The 25,186-nt window shown below is 35.7% G+C and overlaps 1 protein-coding gene across 1 annotated transcript in view; it reads left to right on the forward strand.

Annotated features, from left to right (window-relative positions):
- KNDC1 (kinase non-catalytic C-lobe domain containing 1) overlaps positions 1–25,186 on the forward strand; it is a 66,088-nt gene that overhangs the window by 25,644 nt on the left and 15,258 nt on the right. The window contains exons 4-16 of the mRNA XM_075717714.1: positions 1,758–1,904; positions 4,024–4,141; positions 4,486–5,507; positions 13,619–13,733; positions 17,443–17,514; positions 17,618–17,679; positions 19,937–20,095; positions 20,448–20,525; positions 21,188–21,281; positions 21,456–21,618; positions 21,712–22,556; positions 22,668–22,812; positions 24,403–24,494. Of these exons, the coding sequence (XP_075573829.1) occupies positions 1,758–1,904; positions 4,024–4,141; positions 4,486–5,507; positions 13,619–13,733; positions 17,443–17,514; positions 17,618–17,679; positions 19,937–20,095; positions 20,448–20,525; positions 21,188–21,281; positions 21,456–21,618; positions 21,712–22,556; positions 22,668–22,812; positions 24,403–24,494 (3,112 nt within the window). The remainder of the gene's footprint in view (positions 1–1,757; positions 1,905–4,023; positions 4,142–4,485; positions 5,508–13,618; positions 13,734–17,442; positions 17,515–17,617; positions 17,680–19,936; positions 20,096–20,447; positions 20,526–21,187; positions 21,282–21,455; positions 21,619–21,711; positions 22,557–22,667; positions 22,813–24,402; positions 24,495–25,186) is intronic.

Raw genomic sequence — 25,186 nt, forward strand, 5'->3', positions numbered from 1 at the left:
TTATTTGCTCAGGCTTCGTAGTTTCATATCCTTTTGCCAATATAGTCTGGTTTATTTTACACACACAAAAAACCCCACCAGTCTGTGAACCGTGTAGTTCAGTAGAGCTACTGCCACTAAGTGGGTTGTAGTGGCTTAATGTGGTGAAGGGAGGGGTGGCGGGCACAGGGGCAAGTAACCCTTGCTCTTGGAATAGACGAATGGCATTCGTTCTTCTGCTAAATCAAAATAAAAATTGTAACCAATTCCTGTCTGAGTTCCTTTGAGATTCTCAAAATAAAAGCAAAAGTCTTCAGTTACTTCTGCTTAATGGTAAAGTTGTATAATAGTGTAGAACTTGAGACTGAAATTACTGCTTTGCAAAAATATTTTTTGATCTTTTCTTTTTAGATCAGATGACATATGGTTTGTTTTTCTGGCCTTTGTCCTAATCTTGATGTGCCCTAAGGGTAAATTAAGACTTTAGATCCAGCAGTCTGCACTAGTTTATGCTTGCTTTGTTTTGGGGGGCATGGAGGAGGGGGGAGAAGTGGAACTGTCCAAGCTACGTGCTCACAGCTTCCTAATGACATAGTGTTGCACTTCCCTTCATGGAGGTGTGCTGCCTCACTGGAAAGTAAAAACATATGCATACCTGCAGAACAAGTCACCTCCCCTTCATACAATGTAGAGACAATAATACAACTTAATGAGAAAATTAGGGGGTGTAGGGGGAGGAAATTACTTTTGACGTTAGAGTCAGTCCTCCTTCTGGGGTGAAAGATAGTCAAGCATATAGCAAATGCATTAGTACAATCAGATTTTATGTACAAATCTGGTCATTCTTTTATTTATGTATGTATGTGTAAATCTGAGAGGGCAGTGTTCAGTACACTTGAATTCATGTCTGTATTGCATCGCCATTGAAATGTTTACACAAGCTTGCACTTATAATCTTGGTTATAAACTTTACTGAATTGTGTTCTCTGAACAGAACATAAAAATAATATACCAGCCATCATGGATAAATTACCATCACTACTACAGCAGATCTGAAAAGGTCTTTTTTTTTAAGAAGCAGACGACTTCTAAAATTGAAGTAGCTGTGTTGTATGGCAAATCTAATGTATTAGCTCTAGATTTAAGAAAGTTGTTGGCTCACCTCCATTTTTATTGGAGCTCATCACAAGGTTGTGGGCTTTAAGAGAAGCAGAGGTGGTAAACATGGAGTATTTCTTAAAATTCTTTCATAAGTGTCTTCAGAGACAAGTGATATTACGCTGTATTGTTTCTGCTTGCTTTCTTTATGCTTGATAGCACTTATAGAATACTGCTATATATAAAGCTTTTGTCAAGCTAATTTTTTTTCCCTGCTAAGAGGAATGCCATTTCAATCTCCTAGCATGCTTCTAACTTAAATATTACTTGCACACACACAGGGGGTTGAGTTTTATATTTAACTGTAGCCAGTGAACAATTGTAATACTGATTATTGGTGAGGAAGAAAAGGAGTTCTAGCTGGACCCCACAGGGTTATTTCTTTTTTGTTTGCAACAAGCATATCCTCCAAAATAGGACTGAGGGCCATTTTCTTCTTCATGTTTAAATTAAATCACCTTTCCAGTAAACCGTTACCTTGTTAAGTTAAAAATGAAAACAATGTAAGCTGTATCCCTTGTGATCTCAGAGCTTTTTTGGCAGGAGAGGGAGAATTGGTAGCATGTTTCATGCCTTTTTTTTGTTTGTTTGTTTGTTTTTTTTTTAAAAACTTCATGCAGGCACACATCTATTCTTTGGGTGCAACGTTGAAAGCAGCAATAGAATATATAGTAGAACCTGAGACAGAATCAGAATTTGGGCAAGATCTGCATACTCTACTGGAGCAAATGCAAGAAGAGAATCCTGCAAATAGGCCAGATATTGAGGTAAAACAGCCCTACATAATTTTCTGTTTTAAAAAAGTGACAAAAATATTTCTGTATGTGTGCTCATTAATACAGAGGTGGTCTTTATATGTAATATGCTCAAATTTTGCAAGAAAGCTGACGTTTTCCCAGAGTCAGTAGAAATTCTTCTTACTTCCTACTCTAATGGAGATATAACCTGAAAAGCAGATGTGAATGTTTTACAGTGATTTGATTTTTTTTTTTTTTTTTAAAAGAAGGTAGGGTAAATATACTTGTGGATCAAATTTTCTCATTAACTGTTTCTTCCCACTTTCTCTTTCTGTGCAAACTAAATATTGAATCATTACATGTAAGAGCACAGTGTGAAACGGTGTGAAATTTGTATGGTGCCTCATGTGATGTTTGGATTGCATTTAATAAGGGGATGGAGGGAGCCATGCCCCAGGAAACCCCTGTTCCTTGGCATGTTCAAAACATTACTACTAAATAGTTTTTCTGTAAATACATAAATGTTTAGCAGTATTTGATTAGCTATCTTAATTGTTTTTGTATTTTATTCCATTTAGCCTCTTACTTTAATTTTTAGAAAGAATTTGAAGATATATAGGATTTTTCAAGGTGATGTTTTCAAAGAATGTTGGTTACCTAATACACTGTTAGTTGACATTGATGTGTGAAAGTTTAGCTTTAATGCATTGTTTTTGTAGACTTTCAGACTTCAGCCAGAGAATAACAGTTGTCCAAATGTGAGTTTTCTTGTATTCAGTTCTTCTACTTCAATAGTGCTATCTACTTTTCTGTTCTTTTTTTTTTTTTCCCCCTGAACTGATAGTGTATGTTCTAAATGGTGTAGCACGTATAATCAATACTTTGCAGAAAGAGTGCTGCAACAGAAGAACGAATAGGATCATTTTTATAAAGCAAATATTGGCTCCCTGGTTGAGGGCTGCCCAGGCAGGAGACCGTTCCTGACTTAGAGCCTATTTGATCAACTCCTGTATTTCTGTTGGTTTACTTTCAAGCAGAGTCAGGAAAGGGATTGTATAGCACTCCCTATCATCTCCAATTGGTCTGTAGCCCCTGAAATCTATTGCTGACTACTTACATCAGCCCAAAAATAGGGTGGTTCAAGCCTGGTCTACGGTAATACATGAAGTTTGCTTTGTGACTATTAGTTTTCTTTCTCATTCCTTTTCCACTGGGCCCTTTCATGGGTGGAAAGGAAGGGGGCGAGCTATATGGAGGGAGATCCCATAGACTTTTCTAGGCTTTTCATTAGACTCCAGCATAGCTGGATACCTGTCTCACTTTTTCCTATCCATCCTCAATCTGATATGTGAACCAACAGAGCCATTTTCTTCCTTCCACTCCCAACAGCAGAAGAGCGGTTGAGCAAGTTAATGTAAGAACAGCTCCTCAGAGCTGTGTGAGGTCTCATCAGTGTTTATCTAGGAACAGTTACTGAGGAAACAATGGGATACATTTGGAGAGGCAGCTCTCTTCTACTTCATGCCCATGATGACAGGTTTTTACATGTGTGAATGTCTGTAGTTAATTGTGTGTGAGACCAGTGCTAATGGTATCAAATGATGCTCAGGCTACAGATTAGAGATGTATAATACTGTTTCTTCTTGTGATCTGATAATGATTGCTTTCTGTAATTGCGTATAGTGCTTTCTAGATATTTGTATTTTGCAGTTTTTAAAAGACTCAAGATTTACTTTTAATGTAATTTTGGTAATAAAAACATTCATCATCCTGCCTATGTCACTCAAGTCAAGGGAGTAGCTGGCTGTTTAACAAAATAATCCACGCTCTAGCTTTTTACATTTTCAGGATGTTATTCATAAATGATAACATTTAAGATTAGTAATTTTTATCAGTTGTTCTTAATGTTCTAACTGTAGGCTAGAACTTGAACTATATTAAATAATTTCATTATAGCCCATGGTAAAAAAAAGAAATTAATTCATCCACATAATAGAAACACACAGTATAATGAACAGTGCAACAAAGACCTCTAGTGTAGCATCATATAAATTCAGATGTACTGTGTGAGTTAACATGATTCACTTTTTAGTCAAAATTCACAAATCTATTAATTATTAAATAAGTATTTAACACTAATTTTCTCTAGAGCATTTTGTCATTATGTGAAGAAAAACTGAAGATTGCTTCATCAAGTAATATTTGTCGGAGCCTGTCTGCTGTTGGAAGAAGGGTTCTTTCAATTGAATCATTTGGTGCTTCTCAAGGTAACCTTAAAATGTATTTAGTCTAGAATTTGATTGCCTGACATACCTAATGATTTTTAAATACTATGTTTGTGTACTTTCCTGTTACAGATTCCTTTCTAGATATCAAAAAGTCATTATTAAATATTTGTGGGGTGGGGAGGAGGGGACATACAACTCTTAATGACCTTTATTATATTTAGTGTCCTTTATGATTAAAAGTGACTTGTCCAGAAATAATTAATTTGAGTAACATACTGATGATACGTAACAGCAGTGGCAGGAAAAGCAATATAAAGATTTACTACGAAAGATTAGAAGGTTTAAATACACATTTAATATAAGCATCTGTTTTTTGCATCTAGATGTCTGTGATAACATGTGGAAGGGAAGAATGTGTCAGAGGAGTTTGGGATCTAAATTATATTCAAATGAGAAAAACAACATAGCAGGTGATTCATCTGCAGTGGAAGATGTGACAGCTACCTGTCATAAGGACTCTTCTGTAGTTACTATGGTGACTGGCAGAGAAAGTGGTTTAAAGGAAATGCAAATTGATCTGGGTAATGAGAAAACTCAACATTCGCAACTTGCAACTCAAGCTACAAAGAGCAAAGAAGAGGACAAACATGCGGTGTATAATGACAGTTTTGCTAGTGTTGCTTTGGATATAAAATCATGTGTTATTGACCTGGAGAGAGATGGCATTTTTAAGAAAGGTTCTTTGAGAAAAATTAAAACCTTTCCAAAGCTACCACTTGAACCTGCAGATACAAATAACTTTTTTACTTCTGTAACCAACAGTGGACCACTAGCTAGAAAAAATCACTTGCTAACCCAAGAGTCACTACCTCTAGACAATAATAATGAGGTTGCTTTTTCAAAGGGAAATCTTAATTCATTTGCTATTAGTAGTCCACCGAAAATAGAACCAAAGAATCACCAGGTTAATGATCTTCATTTAGAAGCTCCATGTGTATGCACACAGGTGTCTGGCATGAATCTAGAAGAGCATATGTCACTTATTAATGGTAAAAAAATAGGCTTTGCTTCATCTGATCACAAAGAAGACTGTTTTGATGCTACCTCTGAAATGCCAAATACAGCTGGTATGCTAAAAGGCCCAAATCGATCAATTGCTGGAACAAAAATGCTAGACAATTACATGAAGTTGGAAGACTCTTCTGAAACTTTTCAAGGGTCAAATGAAAATTCTTTACCACATTTTAACAAGATGGCATCAGTGTTAACGACAAAACCCAGTGGGAACAGATACGGATCAAACCTAATTAGGTCTCCAGAATTAAGCAACGGTGCGATGAGTGCAAACAATAATGAAGATAATCTTTGTGGAGGCAGAGGGTCAGAAATCAAAAGTAATGAGCAGGTAGTAAAAATAAAGTCTTCATTATATAGTTGCTGTAGTCACTTATGTGGAGATGAAATGACTTAAATACTGTGTGATTGCTTCCCCCCTCGCCCCCTTTAGCATCCTGGAAAATCAAAGTTTGCTAGTCTGCACAATTTAAGAGTTAATATGGGAAACGTGGTGATCCTTTTTTCCTCTTTAAAAGTAAAGTGCTACAGTGAAATTTATGCTATTGCAAAATCAACTTTCATTTTAAATTCTTTTTTTTTTTTTGCAAATGGAGCATTCTTGCTAGTGTGTTAGAGCAGCATACTTAACAGCTGATTACATTTGTAAGAGAACATTACCAAAGCATATGTAGATTTTTAACTCTTTACATTACTGTCAATGCACAAAGTTCACTACCTTGCGGTGAGCCTCCCAGGTGCTTACAAAAATTGCAGAGTTCCTGACTGTAAACCTGACCTCATTGAAATCAATGGCAATATCCCATCTGCTTTGGGAGGTGAAAAGACTCCACTTACTTTTTTTTTTTTTAATCTACATGTGCATTTATGTTTTTGAAAATTGTACATATGCTGTATCTGTTCTGTGTTCTTAAATTACCGACTCTGTGTTTGTTATGTATATTTCATGGTAGAATTCAAATATGTGCACAATATGATGGATATGTTGTCTCAAGCATTTCATCTTTATAAATAGCCAAATAAGAAGAGGGAGAGCTGATATTAGTCTGCTAGAATTTGTTGATAGATAGTGTGGTATGGTCTCTGCTCAGATTACATATTTTCAGGGTGGACAAGTTTGGTCTCTGACTAGATGGCTTTCTCTTGTGCCACGTTCAAAGAGATGTAAACAATCCATGTGATAGGAGAGCTGCTGGCTAAAAATGCAGGATGGCTGATGCTTCTTCAGCCTTGCTGTGACTTGATAAAAATGAGCAGCACAAACTTCACACATTTCATTTCCAGAAATTATGCTTAGGTGAAGATATTGGGCTTTTTCCTTGCTTGTCTACTGACAACTTAGCCTTGTCCTCCTTGCCTAATAGCCAGTCTTCCAGCCATCCCATGCAGTGGCATCTAGGGTTATTTTCAGCCTGCATCCATCCCTCTTTTCACCTTGCCTCCACTGGAGTAGTAGCCTAGGACTGCCAAGTGTGTAAAGATCCTTTGGTTCATCACAGCTAAAAAAATTAATGCAACATTGAAGTTTGTGTTCTAACTGCTTTTTCCCCTTTCCTGTCTCTTCTCCCCTCCATAACGTGCACTTACTAAATTCACAGTGCAGGAGGATAGTAAATATGGATAAGTACCACATGGCGCGGTGTTGCTCTCTGAGGGATTTACTCATTGTATGCATATTGAGTCCTTTATTTAGTTTCTAAATCCTGCAGGTTCATTCTTCTGACTCTGGGAAAAAGCCCATTTATGGTATACACATTTTTTTCCTTTTTTCTCTCTCTCCCCCCAACCCCCTCTGACTCTGGACTATGCAACCTTACATGTTCAGAAGAGTGTGCAAAATAATTATCAGATTTATAATCATTCCAAAGTCTTCTGCTCTTGCTATGTCATTTGTTACTCTGGATTTACATGAATCTGCTTCATTTGGTAGATAGGCTTGTATTTCTAACAAGGATCATAGCAATTTCAGTCATTGACTTCTTGTGAGAAAGCTTGTTAGTGTACAGAAATTTAGATGTGTCTTAGTATTCAAGCAACAGAAACAACTGTCTTTCATCTTATGTACAAATCTCTTTTCTGAATGGAGGGGTTTTTTTTAAAATGCTAAACTGTATAAACCTAGGAATTTGCATGTTATTTGTCACAGAGAGAATGGCTAAGATAATGCCATCAGACCACTATAAAGCCACTGCACCTGGTTTGTTGGGTTTTTTGTTTTGGGCTTGTTTTGGGTGGGTTTTTTTGTTTTTGTTTTTGTTTTTTTTTTTTTTCATTTTAAGAAATAAAGGTACCACACTTAAGTCACTTGCCTTGATGTGGAAGTGGGCTTACTTAAGCCTATGTGTTAACTAGAGGGGTGTGGTGAATAAGCTGCCATCACTTAAGAACATAAATAGAGTGTATTGATAGAGGCTCTTTAAGGAGGAAAAAAATCTGTTCTGATAAGACCTATAGTCTGTCCTTACTGGATTATCAAGACAACAGTTTAAGTCTGGGTACATGAAGATACTTTCAAGAAAATAATCTTCCTCAGAATTACAGTTTCCCAAAATTCTTGCACAATTTAAAAGCTGTAACGAAAGTCCTGTTTGCTTTTCCCGCAACAGCGCTTGAGATTGGCACACAGAAGAGTAAACCAAAATACATTTTCAGGTTATTCTGCCATTCTTCTGAAATCTTCTCTTTCTTCAAATACTTCATAATCAATTTAAATAAAGTGTTCTTTCAGCCTGAACAGAATTTCATTCTTCCAAATAAGTAAGCTCTTAGTAGAAGTGAGGTTATCCTGCTCCCACTGAATTCACAGGACATTCACAGTGAATTAGAAAAGGTAACTATTACTGCAGTTACCCTAATAAGCAGTGTCATAATACATATGATCTGAAATGAAGACAGCAGGGTGGTTGTTATCTATGAAACCAGAGTTTTGTAGCTTTATTTTCAGTAGAAGAGAAGTTGCATAGACTCATGCTCTGTATTCTTTTTTAAATAATCAATTCCAGCAAACGTTCAGGTTCTGCAACATAAAAAATATTATGATCTTTAGAGCTTGTTAAAATCCTAAATTGGTCTTTAAAAAAAAAAAATCCCCCAAAAACCCACAAAACCCCCCAAAACATAAACCAAACAAAAAAACCTTCTTTGATTATTTCACTGCTCTATAATTATATCAACACCTATGAGCAACACCTAGGTTTCTGAAATGGCATCTGTTCCTTGAAATGCTGAGCTTCTAGCCTGGTAATTTTTGTTTTCTGAAGGAGGGTCATTCATTTTCAGTAGTCATTGAACTGTATGGCAGAGTCTATTATAAGTCGTCTTAGAGAATGGAGGGTTTCTTTTTAATGTTTTCAGCTTCTTCTTCCTCTTCTGGAAAACAGATTTTATTCCTCAGGCTTCTGCAACATAACAGTTTCTGCCTCTGTCTTACCTCCTGACAGTTGGAAAAATAAAGCCATACTGTGCTATCCCTTATGTGAAAAAGTTATGACTGATGTCTGTACGCTTTCAAGTTCCCTTTCATTTCTCTGTGCCAGAATTTTACCAAATACCTAAAAATGTTTGGGTTTGTTTTTTTTTTTAAGAAGCTAAAACTTGAGTCTGAGAGCCCGTTCATTTACTGCAAAGGCACAAAAAGTGTGAAGCCCCAACTAATGTGATTTCTGTCTTCTGGGCTAAATGGAAAACACCTCAGAAGATTTACAGTGCTGCTCTTTCACTAGTTTTCTATAACAGATAAGCAGGATTGCAGCAAATAGAGCTTTTAGAATAGTATCTCTGCATCTCTTTAAATATTTCTCATTCTTTAGATAAAGTGCAATACCAGTCCCATCCGGTTGAAGATCAACCTTGTCTACTCTGGAGAACAGACAGTTTTTCTTACCTGTCAGTAATACTTCTCCAGTGGACAATATTTTTCTAGTACCCCAACACTGCTTCTTAATGTTGTGTGCTTTACTGCTAGTAAGCGTTACTAAAAATACTCGCTTGCTTTTGTCTGGCTACTGCAATGTATCTTGTGAGGGTTTTCCTAGTAATTTTTATAGTTTTGCATGCCATAAATAAATATTTTTCACTTCAAGTTTGAGTGGGGATCTTTTATTTCTCTAACCAATTTCATTCCAATCAGGTGTGTCTCATATCTAATGCTTTTAAATGTTTCTCTGTGATTCAGATGCTATGGCCTTTACATGGGAAGGGTTAACGGGAACCTGACATATACACAGTTGTTTTCTGTTGGTCATTCATACCCAGTCAAGCATGAGAGAAGTGACAAAGCCATGTAGCTAGAGAATGATGCTTGAACACTGCGGAAATAACACTTGAAGGAAGGAAAAGTTGTCTATTCCCAGAATAGTATTTATTAAGAAAAGAATAATGAAAATCCTGCTTGCTTTGGCTGTTTAAAATATGCCAGTATTATGCTCATAAAACACAGTACATTGGCATAGTCTGAATGCTTTGAAAAGTTTGGTTTTACAATGCTGGGACCAGCAATGTAATAAAAGAATGATCTTTGCAGCACTGGAGAAAAAAAAACATCGCTTTTTCAGCAAGTGAGGTTTAAAATGCAATCTTTTTGACATCAAACAAAATGTCACCAGTATGTAGCTATAGGCAATAATCAGTCATGTGGCTTTTTCATATTTTCTGTCAAAATTTCTGTGCTGTGAAAAACATTTTCTTATTTTAAAAACTGGGTTATATAATTTCTGTTATGAAAAGGTCTGGTTTAGAACATGAAGAAAAAATTTCAGGAAGAGGCACTGGATTATAATTTTGTTTGCTCTTTCATGCAATTTCACTGGTGATAAAAAATGCTTTATATCAGTATTAAAATAATGTTAATGCTTTAAATGAAGTGGACTTGAGGCCTTATGGATGCTGAACAGTTGTTTTGAGCTTGCTTTGCTAAAATGTCTGAATAGGTAGTTAAGAAACAACACATGCTACAGGCAGTTTGACTAAAAAATTTAATCGTGTTTTCCAGCACTTAAGACTTTTTTTTTTTTTTTTTCTTGGCAGTTGAGTGGGCTTTTTTGAAGTTGTAGGAGATAGTAATAGCCATGAATCAGACACTTGCATGTTAAAAAAAAAAAAAAACCAAAAAAAAACAACCAAAAAAAACCTGAGACAGATGCCTAAATAAGGGAGTTTTACACTTAAATGTTTACCAAAACATGAACAGGTTCAGTGGAATTTGAATGTGCATTATGTTAAATCCCTGCTTTGAGGCTTAAATAAAAATTGCCTTATAATGTTAGGTTAAGTGTATTGTTTTTCCTTCAGAAACTATTTCAAGCATACTGCATGTGTTTTTTCATCACAGATGTAATTGTGTCATGAAACATGTCTTAACATGTGCCTTGACTATATTGGATAATTTTTACAAGATGTTAGAAGGACAAGTCCCCAGCAGGTCTGAACCCTCAGTCTTCAGATGAAGTCTTCCAGAATTCTCTCTTTCTGGTATAGGAAGGTGAGCATTTGGAATAACTAGGACACTAGAAGAATGACCTCGGGTACCTTTTTCAGGAACAAAAATGATCTTTTGATATGGTCAAGGTGGGGAAGAGACTTGAATTACAGTAAGAGACAATAGCGATGCAGTCAGTTATTAGTATCACAGGAGAACAACTAGCATATGAAGACTAGCTAGCAATGTTAACATTTTAAGTTTAATCTTTCTTTAGGATGCTTGCCAGAGAGAAACAATGAGGGTATACACTTAAATAATGTTCACCAATCTGTAACCAGACTGCATCCTTTTTTTTTTTTTTTCCTGACTCAGGTTAATTTGGCCATCCTGTGGATGGCAGTGATTCTCACTTCTGCTAAGATTTGCTTTTCCTACATCCTTTTTTCTTCTGAAACAGAATTTCAGTTTCTGGTGCCTTTTCATCCTCTATTTTGTTATCTATCATTGACGCTTTCTTCTTTCTTATAATAAACTTTTGCTGCTGCTCTTAGGGTTTATTCCTATTTTCCTGCTGTGCTTAAAATCTCTTTCTGTCATTTCTTTCTTCCTCTAGAGAACTTGGATATCCCAGAAGTGATGAGAAATACCTTTCAGCTTTCTGCTGTACAACTAACTTCAGTCTCCAGTTTAGTGAGAGATTCTTCTTCCCCTTGCTAGCCATTCATCACCTTCTCTTGAAGTGAGAGGTGATTTGTATATGTGATAGAGGAATTCCATCTTTCTCCACTGCAGCTTTTAGAGCCACTAGGGACATAAACCTCAAGAGGAGGGATTCTCTTACAGAGAAACATGTGGTAGTGGTGTGTACTTATTACAAAAATATTCCCAAATCCCAAAACCTTAATGTTCTAGCCAGCCTGTGGAATTTCTCTTTTGATTTCTCTCCATTTGCATCAGCTGTGCGGGGTGAATTTGAATATTTGGGTGCTTCTTTCATTGTAAAGTGTCTGTGAGCAAAGACATTGGAGGCATGTGAGAACCAGGATGCTATGGAGGGGCGAATGCAGCACTGATCAGGGATAGTTATCAATGAACAGTATGAAGCTCTATTTTGAATGTTCTCTACATTAATTCATTCTTTTGACTATCTGACTTCTTCCTTCCTGCTGTGTAATTGATGTTTTTTTATCAGGCAGTTCAAGAACTTACTTTTCTAGATACAATGAAGGAACACGTTGATGTAAGAATTTTGCATTCCAGGATGCTGGTGATAGCAAAACTTGAGAATGAAGCTTAACCTTATTACCTGGCTTCAAATCTGTCTGTGTTGAAGTTACTAATTTTTGTGATGTGCCACAATGGAGAATAGGAGAATAAAAGCACCAAATTCATTTTTATGTGTGTTGGAGGTAGACAGAATAGAAAACATTTTAAGTAAATCAAAAGGTGTGTTTGCTGGCACGTCTTGTTAAAAACTTATAGTTTATCTGGTTCACCTTCAAGGAATATTTAAACAGTATGAGGCCAAAGTATTACATTCCTTGAGAAGTTCTGGTAAAAATTAAATTATCAACAAAGTTTCAGCTACAGAAATTAATGTGGTTCTTTTTCTCTTCCCCATAGATTGCAGGGAAGCTATTTCTGTTTGTTAATCTTGATGGAAGTTAACGCAGTAGTCTATTCATTACATATTTTATGATAAAATCCAAATAGTGCCTCACTGAAGGGTGTTTCATAGCCAGGATCATGAAAAATTGACTGTAGTAAATGACAGTGCAGAGACTGATTTGTCAAACGTAATGATGTGCTACCATTGTGTATGAGAGCTGTAGTCTATGTGGATTTTACAAACATTGATTAGGATATAAAGTTGTCTGTAAAAACAGTGGAACAGTTCAGAGGTTTTAATTTTTGTTTCTGTCTCCTGTGGTCCAGTTTTGTTTCATTTTATTTTCCAGAGTTAATCCTGATTTGCTTCTGGTAGTTCTTTTCTCCAGCATGGCCTGAAGTTGATATTTAGAGATAGTTTACTATCTTATGGCTGCATATGCAACAGAAAAAGCGTTGTGCTGTTTTTTAAAATAGTTGGATGGGTCTGCTAACCCAGAGGTTTCTGCTCTAACCCAGAGGTTTCTGCCTATGGTGAATTTTCTACTGTTCCTTTGGTAGATGAATGGAGATCGTAAAGTCCAGCTGATGTCAAGAGCCACTAGTAGTGATAAGGTCTTCTATTAGCACAGCTTGATCAGGAAGGTGTCTGTGCAGTACTATCAATGTCAAGTTCTTATATTCACCCCAAAAAACTCCTGCGAAATGTAAAACATGGATTCTCTGAAGAACAGTAAGTTTCCATGGAGCAGTGTCTTTGTCACATTAAGGTATTATGCCAGGTATCAAAAGCTAAATTGATAGCCAGAAAAATAAATGCTGTTACTACAAATCAAGCAGCCCGTGATTAAAAACAGAACAACGTGCTTGGACTTCAAATAAATCTGTTATTAATCCTGTCAATATTGTTAACATCTTTCACAGAAGAACAAGAAATGTTGATGAAATCTTTAAGGTAAGACTTGTAATGCAACTGTCAGGGTAAATCAGGATTTGAACATGGGATTTTTTTTGTTGGTGATCATTACGATTTTTATGTCATTAAGTCTAGGTGGTGTCCTTATAATTACGTGTCATCTTTGACATTCTAAAAAAGTCTTTGCTTCGTACGGTAAGAAAGAGCTTCCAAACAGATCATTTCTGAAACACTTCTATTCTTGCTGAAATCTCACCTGAATTACACTTTTGTTATGCAATTAAGAAACTACTGGTTCATCTATACAGCTAACTGTGCAATAATTTTTCAGTAAGAAGTATTATTAGTTCATTACTGGCAAGTGCAATAAATACCTTTTCTTAATGCTTTTTAGGTGAGTGTGTTGTATATTAGGATTTACTTTTTCCATTGCATCAGTAAACATTTTTCGTTTGTGATAATTTTTCATAACTTTCTGCATCCTCACTCTTTTTTTCAGCGTATCTCTCTAAAACTCCTGTTGTCCTGGTATGGTAAACCTTTGAAAGACTATGAACTCTGGGCATTATGTCACGAGTGTTTATGTACTCTGCAGACTTGCATAGATTATCCAGGTATAGTCTTAATTATCTTAAAATATTTGCTTAGTTATTTATGTTCACTGTATTAATGTTTTCTTTCTTCTGTTGATGCACAATATCTCAACTTCTGTTTTGTGTACAGGAAAAATAATAGGCGGTATTTCTAACTTCGCTCTCTTAAATTGTGAATTTTTACTCAATTTGGAGTTTTCTTCCATATATAGAAGAATATCTTCTTTTCTCTTTATTCTGAGTTTTTATGGCTTTTGCGGGGGAAATCTTTATGACTTCAAGCAGTGAAACAAATTTTGTGTTTCAGTATTTTGGGGATGAAAAAACTGTACTGTGACTTTTAAGAAAAGCACTTGGGACTTGTATCTTGAAATAAGTTTTATGTATATGTAGACATAAAAGTTCTTCTCTTGCCTGGATTTCTTTGTGACAAATGATTCCTGACCTATTTTTGACAATACCAGGGCTTTGTCAGTTTAAAGCATTCAGGGTCTTGTCATGACATAACTCCTTCCACGTTCCCTATGCTTCAGTTTAGAGAAGAATTATCAGAAGTCAACTTCTGAGAGGAATGAGGAACTGTCCTTTGACAGAATTGGAATACGTTGTATGTGACTTGGGAGAAGACCATCCTAACTTTCTGTAGGCATTCTGAATGTTGGTTTAGCTTATACTGGTAATAAATCTGTAGCAGTTCTGATAAACAGAGCACAGGTTACTACCACCACCACCCTCTCTTTCCTTTTTCTTGATCTAAAAAGCCTGCTTTTGAGGGTTCAGACAGGGATGAGTTTGAAGTTTGTAACTGAATATAAACAATTGGTTAGTAAGGTACAGAAAACTTACTGTATCTCTTTGGTTTTCAGCTTCAGCTATTTTATCTTTTGTGATATAAAACTGTTAAAATGTGTCATTGTTTCATCTGAGATAAAGTTAATTTTCTTCCTAGTAGTGGGCATAGTCCTGTGTTTTGGATTTAGTGTGAGAATAATGCTGATAACCCGCTGATGTTCTAGTTGTTGCTAAGTAGTGCTTATGCTAGTCAAGAACTTTTTAGCTTCCCGTGCTCTGCCAGGTGCACAAGAAGCCTGGGAGGGGGCACAGCCAGGACAGCTGACCCAAACTGCCCAAAGGGCTCTTCCATACCGTATGACCTCATGCTCAGTATATAAACTGGGGGGGGTGGGGGGGTTGGCTGGCTGAGGGGCAGCAATCACTGCTCAGGGACTGGCTGGGCATCAGTCAGCGGGTGGTGAGCAATTGCATTGTGCATCACTTGTTTTGTATATTCTTTTATCATTATTATTATTTTCTCTTCCTTTGCTGTCCTATTAAACTGTCTTTGTTTCAACCCACAGATTTTACTTTTTTCTGATTCTCTCCCTGATCCCACCGGGAGCAGGGGGAGGGTGAGTGAGTGGCTGTATGATGCCAACTGAGGTTAAACCGTAACAAAAGGAAATTGGCCATAAGTGGAGATTTCTGAGCATTCAAAGCAATGTTACCCTTAAAACTAAGTATTTGATACACATTGCAACAGAAGGATTGTTTCAGCCTCATAGCAAGTTCCTAATATTTGTGAAGATTTCAAGTAACTGCACATAATGGCTCAGATTCTAATTTAATATGCCTAGCCAGCCTCTGTTACTGTACTTAAATGCACCCAGAATGCATAAGTCTTCAAAATACTGAAGACTGAGTTGTGATCTGAACCTTATGTAGCCTGTAAAAGTGAACGTAGTAATATAAAACGCTAAACGGAAGGCACCTTACTTAAAATTCCCTATTTGATAAATAAAGCTACCTTGAAGTTGAATATTGTTTTCAGATTTAGAATATTTCTGCCAGAGGATTCTCTGCCTGTTCTGAGAGTAATTGTGCATTGTGGAGTGACTTACAGTAGCATTACTATTTCAGTGTCCACACACACACACACATAAAGTTCTCTCAGCATTCGTTTTGAATACTATTAACTTCTTAAAGGTGAAGCTGATATCATATAAAGTGTTTATTAAAATATCCTTTGTCTTAACACTGGTAGAGTAAGTCTGGTAGCTGAGTCATAGTTAAAGATATGAAATGTGGTACAAGCTGGATTATTTATTATTTATTCACTTAGCCTTTTCCTCCAAATCCCTCCTTGATTATACTTTTTTCATTATCCTAAGCATGAATTATCTGGGTAAGAAAACATACCCCAAAGCTAGCCTCTTCATGTATTTTTTAATTCAGTCCTGGTACAAAAGTTGTTTGTACCCGCCATTGAGACTTTACTTATTTCCTCTCCTCTTATCAGAGGATGTTGGTTACATGTTGCTCACGGGCACTTTAGAGAACCCAGCTGAGAATTCTCATGTTGTACTGAACTCCTTGAGGTGTGGTTTGCATGAACTGTGTTGCAGATTCGGGGCCAGAGGCGTTAACTCTTCAGAAGCAAAGATAGTGAGCATGAAGGGTTCTCAGAGGAGCTGCCTCTGCAGAAATACCTAGTAAAAGTTCCTGTTCAGGGAAGCTTTGCATTTCAAGACAGCTTAAATTCAGGTCCAGCTTAAATATTATTGAAGGTAGTATGCGAGCCTTTATTTACATTAAGCATAGTGAGCAATTTAATGGCTTTAGATCTGTTTTGTACAGGTAACTACAAAAGCAAAAGGATGATTTCCTTTCTGTCTTTATTTTTCTCTCTTAGACATCTTCAATTTATTATTTAATAATAAATGAATACATGTTTTACTCTTAGACCGCTTTAATATTTTATTTAATAATTAATAGATTTAATGTTTTTATCTCTTATTTAACTTAATGTAAGAATCTATTCTTCTAGTACCCTGTTTTTAATAAGAAAACAGCGTATTTGATGGTAGTCTGCAAATGCAGGACTACTTGCTAGTCAATTGAATTATATTGAAACGTGTTATTATATTGAAACGTGTTAAATTACAGTGTGCTTTGAAGATGTCAAACAGATAGACACAGTCTTACCACAAGTTTTTCATCATTGAATTTATATAACATGATCTCATGACCTTAATATTTTAAGTTCCTGAAGACTTCAGATCATTTAAAATAGTTTTAGAAGTCAGTTATTTCTTTCTGAACTATGGGAAATTTCAGGGCCTTGCAAATACCAATCTACATCTACATAACACTTCTTCAGTGGGAGAGTGTATGTGATTCTAACTATTTGTGCAAAACTGGAATCCATATCTTATCCCACCCAGAGGAGTTCTGGATCTGGCCACATATGTCTCAGCAGTCTCCAGATAATGACCCTGTATTTTGGTGGGGTTGGAGGAGGGAAGAAAGGAGAGATTAAATGCTTAAGATAAATTGACTATCTTTTATGGGTACCTTGTGAGAAGACTAGAGTATATCTAGCTGTCATATGTTTCTTTTTTTGTTTTGCTCCTTTCTTGGCCTTTCTTTTCAATGCTGGGTATAAAGAGAATAAACTTCCAGTATTTTAAGCCCTTTTATTTATTGTGATCCCATTTTGTTTTACTTTCTTGTCTTTGTTCTGCAGGAATAGCTTTGGGTGACTACGCATCCACTGTCTCTCTATTGGGCAGCATCGTTCTAGCATTAGTGTTATTTAAAGCATCATTTATCATAGGGCGATTGCTGACTTTGCAAATTGGTTTTAAAATTATTTAATTAATTTTTATTAGTGTCACATAGTTACAAGAACAGGTATTTATTATGCCTTGCCCTTTTGTGGCTTGTTTTGCAGTGGTCTTATGTTTGGACTCCGTGCTGATTGACTGCCATGGAAGTATCCTCTTTGCTGCTTCAATAGCTGAAGGTAAACTAATACATTGCATGTTCTGCTTTTATTTCTTTTGGGGGGGGAGTGGAGAAGAAACAAAATATCTTACCTTTTGTTTCTGGTTTCTTTTCTCATTTAGAATCTTGTGATATATTTTATTTAGCTCCTGAAATTGAAGAAGAGGATGTGGATACTGAGAAGGTAATGTTGGTTATGCAGGTTTCTATGCATTTTATCAAAGGACAGTTATATCCCTCTGCTGCTTGAAGAAGAAAACTAAACTCTTGTAAGATGCTGATAAGATTTCTCTTTTCTCCTAATATTTCTTGGTTGTCTGTAGGTTTTTTTATATATTGATGTCCCATGAAATTAGTTGCTTCTAAAAAATAATCTTGCCTTCCAAAATTGTTGGAGTAATGGCCAAAAATCTGTTTCTTGGTAGTTTTCCATAAGGCTTAATTATTTTCAGTTTGTTAGCAGTAAGACAGACTTCAAAGTCGTATTTTCACATTCTGGAAGTCACACTAAGATTGCTATTTTAGACTGTCTAGGCTAAAGCCCAAACATTAATCTCATTTGGAAGATGGGATAAAAATATCACTATCGGTATATTTTTACTATGGGAACGCTATGAATTATGTTTCTTACCAATACAGATTTCCTAGAGCTTTTTGCTATAGGTATAAGCCATAAGGAGCTCTCAGACCAAAGATGATAAAAATGTTAATGAATAGCAGGTAAGTATTTGTCTCCACTGCAACTGCATCTGAATTGCAAACTGTACCACAGTGATCTTAAGAGTCGGGAAAACAGAATTTACGGTACCTTTCTATTATATAACAAGAAAAGAGGTTAGCTAATATGTACCTTGTACCCCATGAGTCCTTTAAAATTAGACATAATAGTCATGAATCAGAAAAAAAAAAAACCTCCATTAAAAATCTGCTAAAGACAGAGTTTGACTTTCTGTAAAATTATCTGTAACTAGAAATTGTTTATATATCTTCTTCTTTAAAGTTGCTCTTTCTTCTTAAACTGCTTTGATCCAACATGCAGGTTTTTCAAAGGCTTCAGAAGCTTAAACTAACCCTGAAATATAATACAGCAGTTTCACCATACACTTGAAATTAATAATCCTAAAGTCTTTATGCTTTATTCTTTTTCTTTAGAAAATATGAAGTAATTTTTTTTCCTTGTTTTTCTACAACATTATATATAGAATAAGCTGACCTGGTTTTTTGGCTTTTTCCTGATATTTGTATAAGTTTTTGGTTGTTATGAACATTTCGTTAGAATTATCATACAGGAATCAAGACTATGTAGTGCCAGTCATAATAACTGTACTACCTCAGTAAAAGGAACTTTTTTGAAGGATATGCTGGGTTGGATGGCAAGTTTTTCGTAAATAAGTAAATTCAGGTTAAAATTGTGATCCCATAGACCTCTTGGAATTCTGAGCCTAAAGGGAAGATAATTTTTTTTTTGTTTTGGTGGAGCTGCTTTCTCCTATTTCAAATATTTTTGTACCTATTAGTAGCTTTTGTTCAACAGTTCAAATGGTTCACAAGTTATTTTCTGTATAGTGAACATCGTTGTTACATTGTGTTCATTGCTGTTCACTTTGCTCAAAGGAGTGCTAGAAAGCATTGTTTAGGACCACATTATTTAGTACTGTGCTTAGGTTTCTGTCCCTTGAGCCTTTTTAATATCTTTCAGAGGCAATGTGAAGAAGCATGGTGCTTTAACTTTGTCAAAATTGCATTTGCAGTACATGCTAACATATGGAAACTAAGCATTAAGTAGACTAAATCTAGATCTGTCTGAAAATTGTAATTCTTCAAATAAAACAAGAAAGCTTGTGAAGATCAAGTACTTTTCAAGGTTCCTCATCATGGCAACTTCAGTTGGTCTAGCTGCTGGTAGCACAATAATTGCTAAAATAAATATACAGTACCTTGTTCTTCTGATAGATGTAATCTTCTCTGTAAAATGTGACTTGTACTGGCTAGCTTGTAATTACTATGTGCTATTTACTTCCTGAATTATGATGACCTTTTTTAAGTAAATTGCAGCTGGATGGGTTTTATGGTAGAACTCTAAGGCTTGCAGCAATCTAAGTTTTTACATGAGAAAGGAATTCTTCAAAATGGTTCTAAAAACACTTTCTTCCTGAATAATTTTCCTAGACAAAGGGTAAGACCAATTATGTCTGTTGCTCCAACAGTAGAAAATTAGCTACTGTTATTGGCTTGGCATGCATAACAGCGAGTTTTTGAAATGGGCTGGGATTTTCATCAGCATCTTCAAAAGCCAAATGTGATCTGTACTTTGGAAGTTCTAGTCATTTTTTTTGCGGGGAATGAGGGGAATTTTTTGATAATTTGCTGGAATCGGTTTTGAAGTGGAAGCTTGTTTTGGTCTGTTCACATCTTTCCTGTCTCTTACGTTATACCAATAGGTCTGCATTTATGGTGTTGCTGCAGTTCTGTGGATGGCTGCAAAATACAGTGTTCCACCGAGTCACAAACTAACATTGCCAAGAAAATTAAAAAAACTTCTTCTGGATATGGCAAGAAAAAACCCTGAAGAAAGACCTTCTCTAGCTGATGCAATTAAGGTTACTAGATTTAAGCAATTTTATGTGAAATTTAGCTGTGTCTAAAGTCTCATTTTAGTGATTTGAATATCAAAATATTAATTTATTTTTGGTGCTAGACTGATATCTAATTAAATGATAACCAGTCACTTTGGGTTTTGTTTTTAAAGTTACCTCCCTAGGGACACAGAGGGGTGTGTTTTTAATTTATATTGAAATTGTCAGTAAGGTACTTGGAATAGGTTCATAAGACTTCATAAACTTAAATTACTTCTAACTGACTATCTTGACTTTGTCCTTGTCCAAGAATACCTCCCTTGATTGAAAACTTATTTACTGACTGAAAAGTATGATGATTTTTTTTTTCTTTTAGACATGCAGTCGTTATTTACTTGAACAAGGTATAAACAGCAAAAGTATTTTGGCACTGTTGAATAAATCTGCCTTTAAGGTAAGAGTGCCACCTTTTTTGATTTTCTGTATTTTTCAATTAATTCTGTACATTGTTTTCCAGTAAGATTTTTGGCCCCTGCAAGTGTAGTTAAATTTGTTCTTTTTTTTTCTTTTCTTTTTTTTTTTTTTTTTTTTAAATTTTCAAGTAGTCTTTAAGTATTGCTTTTTCCTAGTTCTTGCTGTTGGAGTGGTCACTCCGCAGATTTTTGGTGCCCTGACTCCACAATCTGCATGGGTGAGAGCTCAGAAATAAGAACCACCAGTGACTTAATTTCATAATCTCTCTTTCATTACTACCCCTGTTATCGGAACAGAAGACATTAATTTGTAATTGACACAGCATTCAGTCAATCCATGGAACTGACTTTGTTCAAAACTTTGATTACCTAAAAGTTCTCATTTGAAACAGAGGGCTATCAAGGTTTCCAAACAGTTCTACCAGTCCTTAGAGTTTTGTGTGTCATTTGTTTTAATTCTCCACCTCAGCATGACTAGGTTGCTGCTTTGTGCGGATTACAGAAATTGAAAATCCTAAAACTCGAGGTTTATATGGGGTTGGTTTTTTGGGTTTTGGGGTGTTTTTTAAGTAATGTGCTAAGCAGAATTTAGAAAAACAAAAATGCTAATAAATTCAGTTTGGACTTTAATTTTTATTGTTAGGCTGTTGAGGAAGAAGTAATCTCTTCTCAAGATCATGTTGCTTTTGAATTTAAAAATGAAAGTCATGAAATGGGCCCTTCAGAGTCAAGTCTAGGTAAGCAGTCAGACTCTGACATGTTTACTTTGTTTTAATATTCTCTAGATCAGTTCTCCATATAAGATTTTTCTCGGTCAGGTACACATTTTTTTCTATCTAAATTGATTGTTATTTACCTTGCATTTATGTTTTACATATTGCTCATCTTTCTAACTGTGTTTTTGTTTTTAGGATTTGTGCCTATTACCAGTGAAAGTAAACTTGTAGCAGTTAAAGGACCAGTACCATGCCAGATTTCTCTAAATTGTGAGAAAGCTACATTACCTGTTGCATTCACCTCTCCTGCAACTCACTTTAAGCCTATTATTCTGCAACAAAATGCAATTGTAACCAAGTTAGTATATTCTAAAGCAGAGTAAGTTAAACTTAAGACTTCATTGTTAAATCTACTGGAATTGTCCTCAAAAAATTCTTCATTCCTTTTCAGAGAGGTTCACACACCAGCTTCTGAGCAATTCAAGAAAGAAACAAGAAAAGAAAAACACATTGACCACAACAAATCAGGATATATAGAAGACTCTAAAAGCTATGGTACTGAGGACACAGATGTTGTTGAAACTGCACCTGAAATACCTGAGTGTGATTTACAAGTTCCAGGCCACTCATCCCAGATATCTTCAGAAGAGCAAAAGTCAGGCAATGCATTTACTTCTATAGTTACATTGCCATCACCATCTGATTCCTCATGTATTCTACAAGAAAAGAGCATTTTATCTGAAGTTCCTTCAAGCTCCTTAGCTTGCCCTACGTCTCCTAATTTTCTTCATATAAATAACATCATTCTCAAACAGGACTCAGAGAAAAGAGTTTTGACATTTGTGCCAGTACATTTAGCTGTATCAGAGCAAATACCAAATAAACCTCTTCGTTCAAGAATTGCTTATGACTGCTATCATAGTTTGCCAGTGCTACTTTCAAGTACTATTGCAAGTTATAAAATGAGCATGCAAGCAGAAAACGATGCCTCCCTTTGCAAAGGGCAAAACTGTGAGACTACTAGTACACAGAACAAGTTTAATAAAAGTAACCCAGTTATTCAAACCAACTGCCAAGAAATTGAGTGTGCTACCAGTGTAGACAGTATTTTCGCTGAACAAGAACACACACCGCATACCTCAGTGAATCAAGACAATTCTCATCTCTTTGATGTTGAAGTCCTGCCCCAGCAGAACAGCACAAGTGACACTTTGCTACAGAAAGTGGTTCATCTTATACAAGAGGAGTTTGCATTTGATGGCTATCTAGAGAATGGAGCTGAAGTTTTTGATATGGGTATGTACATTTTCTTCTGTATGTTGTTATCATTGATGTATAAGAATATTGTTAGTAATGTCTTTTTTCTTTCTTTTTTTTTTGTTTCTTTTTTCTTTTTTTTTAAACAAGGTAACTTCATTTTAAACTTAAAGGAAGTTAAGTTTGGTATGTTCTCTGATACAATTTGTGAGAAGTTTTGTGACCTCTACTGGGATGAAAAATTATTGGAGAATCTCTATCAGGTAGTAAATGGAGAAAGACCTTCACATTTATGGTAGGTGGTTTTGAACTTTTTCCTTCTTACAGTTCAATGTAATGCTTTTTTCCCTACTTCCCAGAAGCAGGAAAGGATATACTGCTTCTCTTCAGGTGTCTTTACTTGTTTCCTGCCAACTGTTAATTTCCCAGTCTATTGGATACTTCATGGTCTTCCCCATAGCAAATAGTGCTTAAAGGCTTAGCAGAGAATATTTTCTATTAAGCTTGTCTGTAACTCCATCTTAGGATAGCTGAATAATGGAGACCTAATTCTGATCGATATTGTTTTCAGCCATTGATGGGGAGCTTCATAGTCTTTTTAGAAAGAGGCTGTTCAATCAGAAGTGAAATATATTGTTCTTACTGTTCAGTTTGCTTATTTTGTTTGAGTTTAGTTCTTTATACATCCTTTTGTTCTATTCACACCTAAGAACAAGGAAATTAATTTAGCTTTGCTAGAAATGTTTTACTTAACTGATTTAGTTTGTTCCTCCTGGCAATCTTTTGTAAGTAGCCTGTTAATGAGAAAACACCAGTTTAATTTCTCATTTTTACTATTTCATCTTTGTGACAAATTTACCTGAAAAATAATAAAAAACATTTTTGTTTTATTGCAGCCTCCAAATGCAGCATACTTATAAAAACTTCTTACTGTTCTATTGTAAACAGTAATCAGTTTATATGTGGGAGTTATGTATGTTTTCTTTGCGTGCCATGGTCTGGAACTACAAATTGAAAGTTTTGACAAAGAAGCTTGGTAGATACGGTCTAGAAAAACTTCAGTGTTAAAAGATGTACTATCCCTACAGCAAGTTTCAGAGAGAATAGACTACAACCTCTAGATACCAGACCCTGACATGCTGGACTATTTCCCATTTGGGTTGGGATTTTTAAGGAGCCATTGAAAACTGGTTGGAGGTTAGACTTTGAATTCCCCAGAGTTGAGTGTTATGGTAGGAGAAACTTGAGCTGTTACAGATGAATTACTGAGATATATGAAGAGGTCATCCTCTATATGAACTGTTGTTACAAAGTAAAGTTTTTGAAAGCAGGAGTGAAAAGGAAATCATCACTTATTATCCAGTATAAAAATACAGGTATAGCTTTTAGATCACACGCAAGAACTGCCTCAGAATATCTCTGAGACACTGCTTACATAACTTTCTTTAGACAAAGAATATAGCAGGTTTTAATTATTACCTTCTTTGACTTAAAATTGTGATTATTCGTGTTAGGAATGACTTAGAGTCAGACTGTTATCCAGAGGCTGAATCCTGAGTGGAAAACCCGTTACAGTAATTTGCAGTCTAAGTTATGCCTGGAGTTATGCCTTCTGTTTGTATGTGTTCTGATACTTCTGTTGGAATCTTGCCAAATGCTATAAAGGAAAATCTCTGTATCTTACTCAGTGTGCTTTAATGTCCATTTGAACATTTTTTTTCTTGTAAAATAACAACTGAAGCTGAACATGCAAACTTCAGGAGATAGATAAATGCTATGAAACTCTTCACATAAATGGTAGAGTCATTTGTAAGATCTCATTTCACTGATGTAAATGTAAAAGTACATGAAACATTAGTTTTTCCTAATCTTCTTGTGTTTTCAGCATAACTGAGGCAGATGATTCAAAGTGTGGCACGGTATTACAAGATCTGAAGAAACCTGATATCTTTTTGGGAAACAGTGATCAGACAGAGGGTGAGAAGGGACTTCATGTTTCTAGATCTTTGTGTGTGCTAGGAATCTACCAATGACACAAGTTTTGAGAGACTAGCACGTTGAGTGTGTCTTCAGGAAAACATTCACCTTAGCACTTACGAACATTATCACTGAATCTGAACGTTATCATGGTCGCTGTTGTATCAGTATTTCATTTTTATGGCAAGAAAAAAAAATTGTAAGTTTGCACTTGACTGCTGTCATTCTACGTTACAATTTTCCGTTTTGGCTCAGAATGATTGCATATGTAGAGCCAGACTTTCCCATGGGGTATGTGATTTCTTTGCATCAGTAATTTAGGTCTGTTTGACTCCAAGATGGCATATCTAAGCCCTGGAGGGTTGCTCAAGTGAAAACGGAACTTCTGGCAGGCATAAAAGTTCTGTCAGCATCATACCAACCTTTGACTGTCGCCTCAGTCTGTCGAAGTTGGTAGTAGCCTTTATAACTGCAAAGAATTCCCATCACAGCTCAAGGGAGCGAGTCCTGTAGGAGTAGAAAGTTTAACATCTGTGTCGCCTTTGGCTGTATCAAGTATTCTTGCCCTCTGTGTATGGAATAAAAGCTTCAAGTCTTATGGATGGAAAAAAAACCCAAAGAGCTAAGCTTTTTACTAATGCATGCACAGGTCTGACATATTTAGCTTTTGTTTTAAAGCTTCTGTACTATGC

This window comes from Pelecanus crispus, chromosome 10 (genome assembly GCF_030463565.1).
Source record: "Pelecanus crispus isolate bPelCri1 chromosome 10, bPelCri1.pri, whole genome shotgun sequence".
Classification (NCBI taxonomy): Eukaryota; Metazoa; Chordata; class Aves; order Pelecaniformes; family Pelecanidae; genus Pelecanus; species Pelecanus crispus.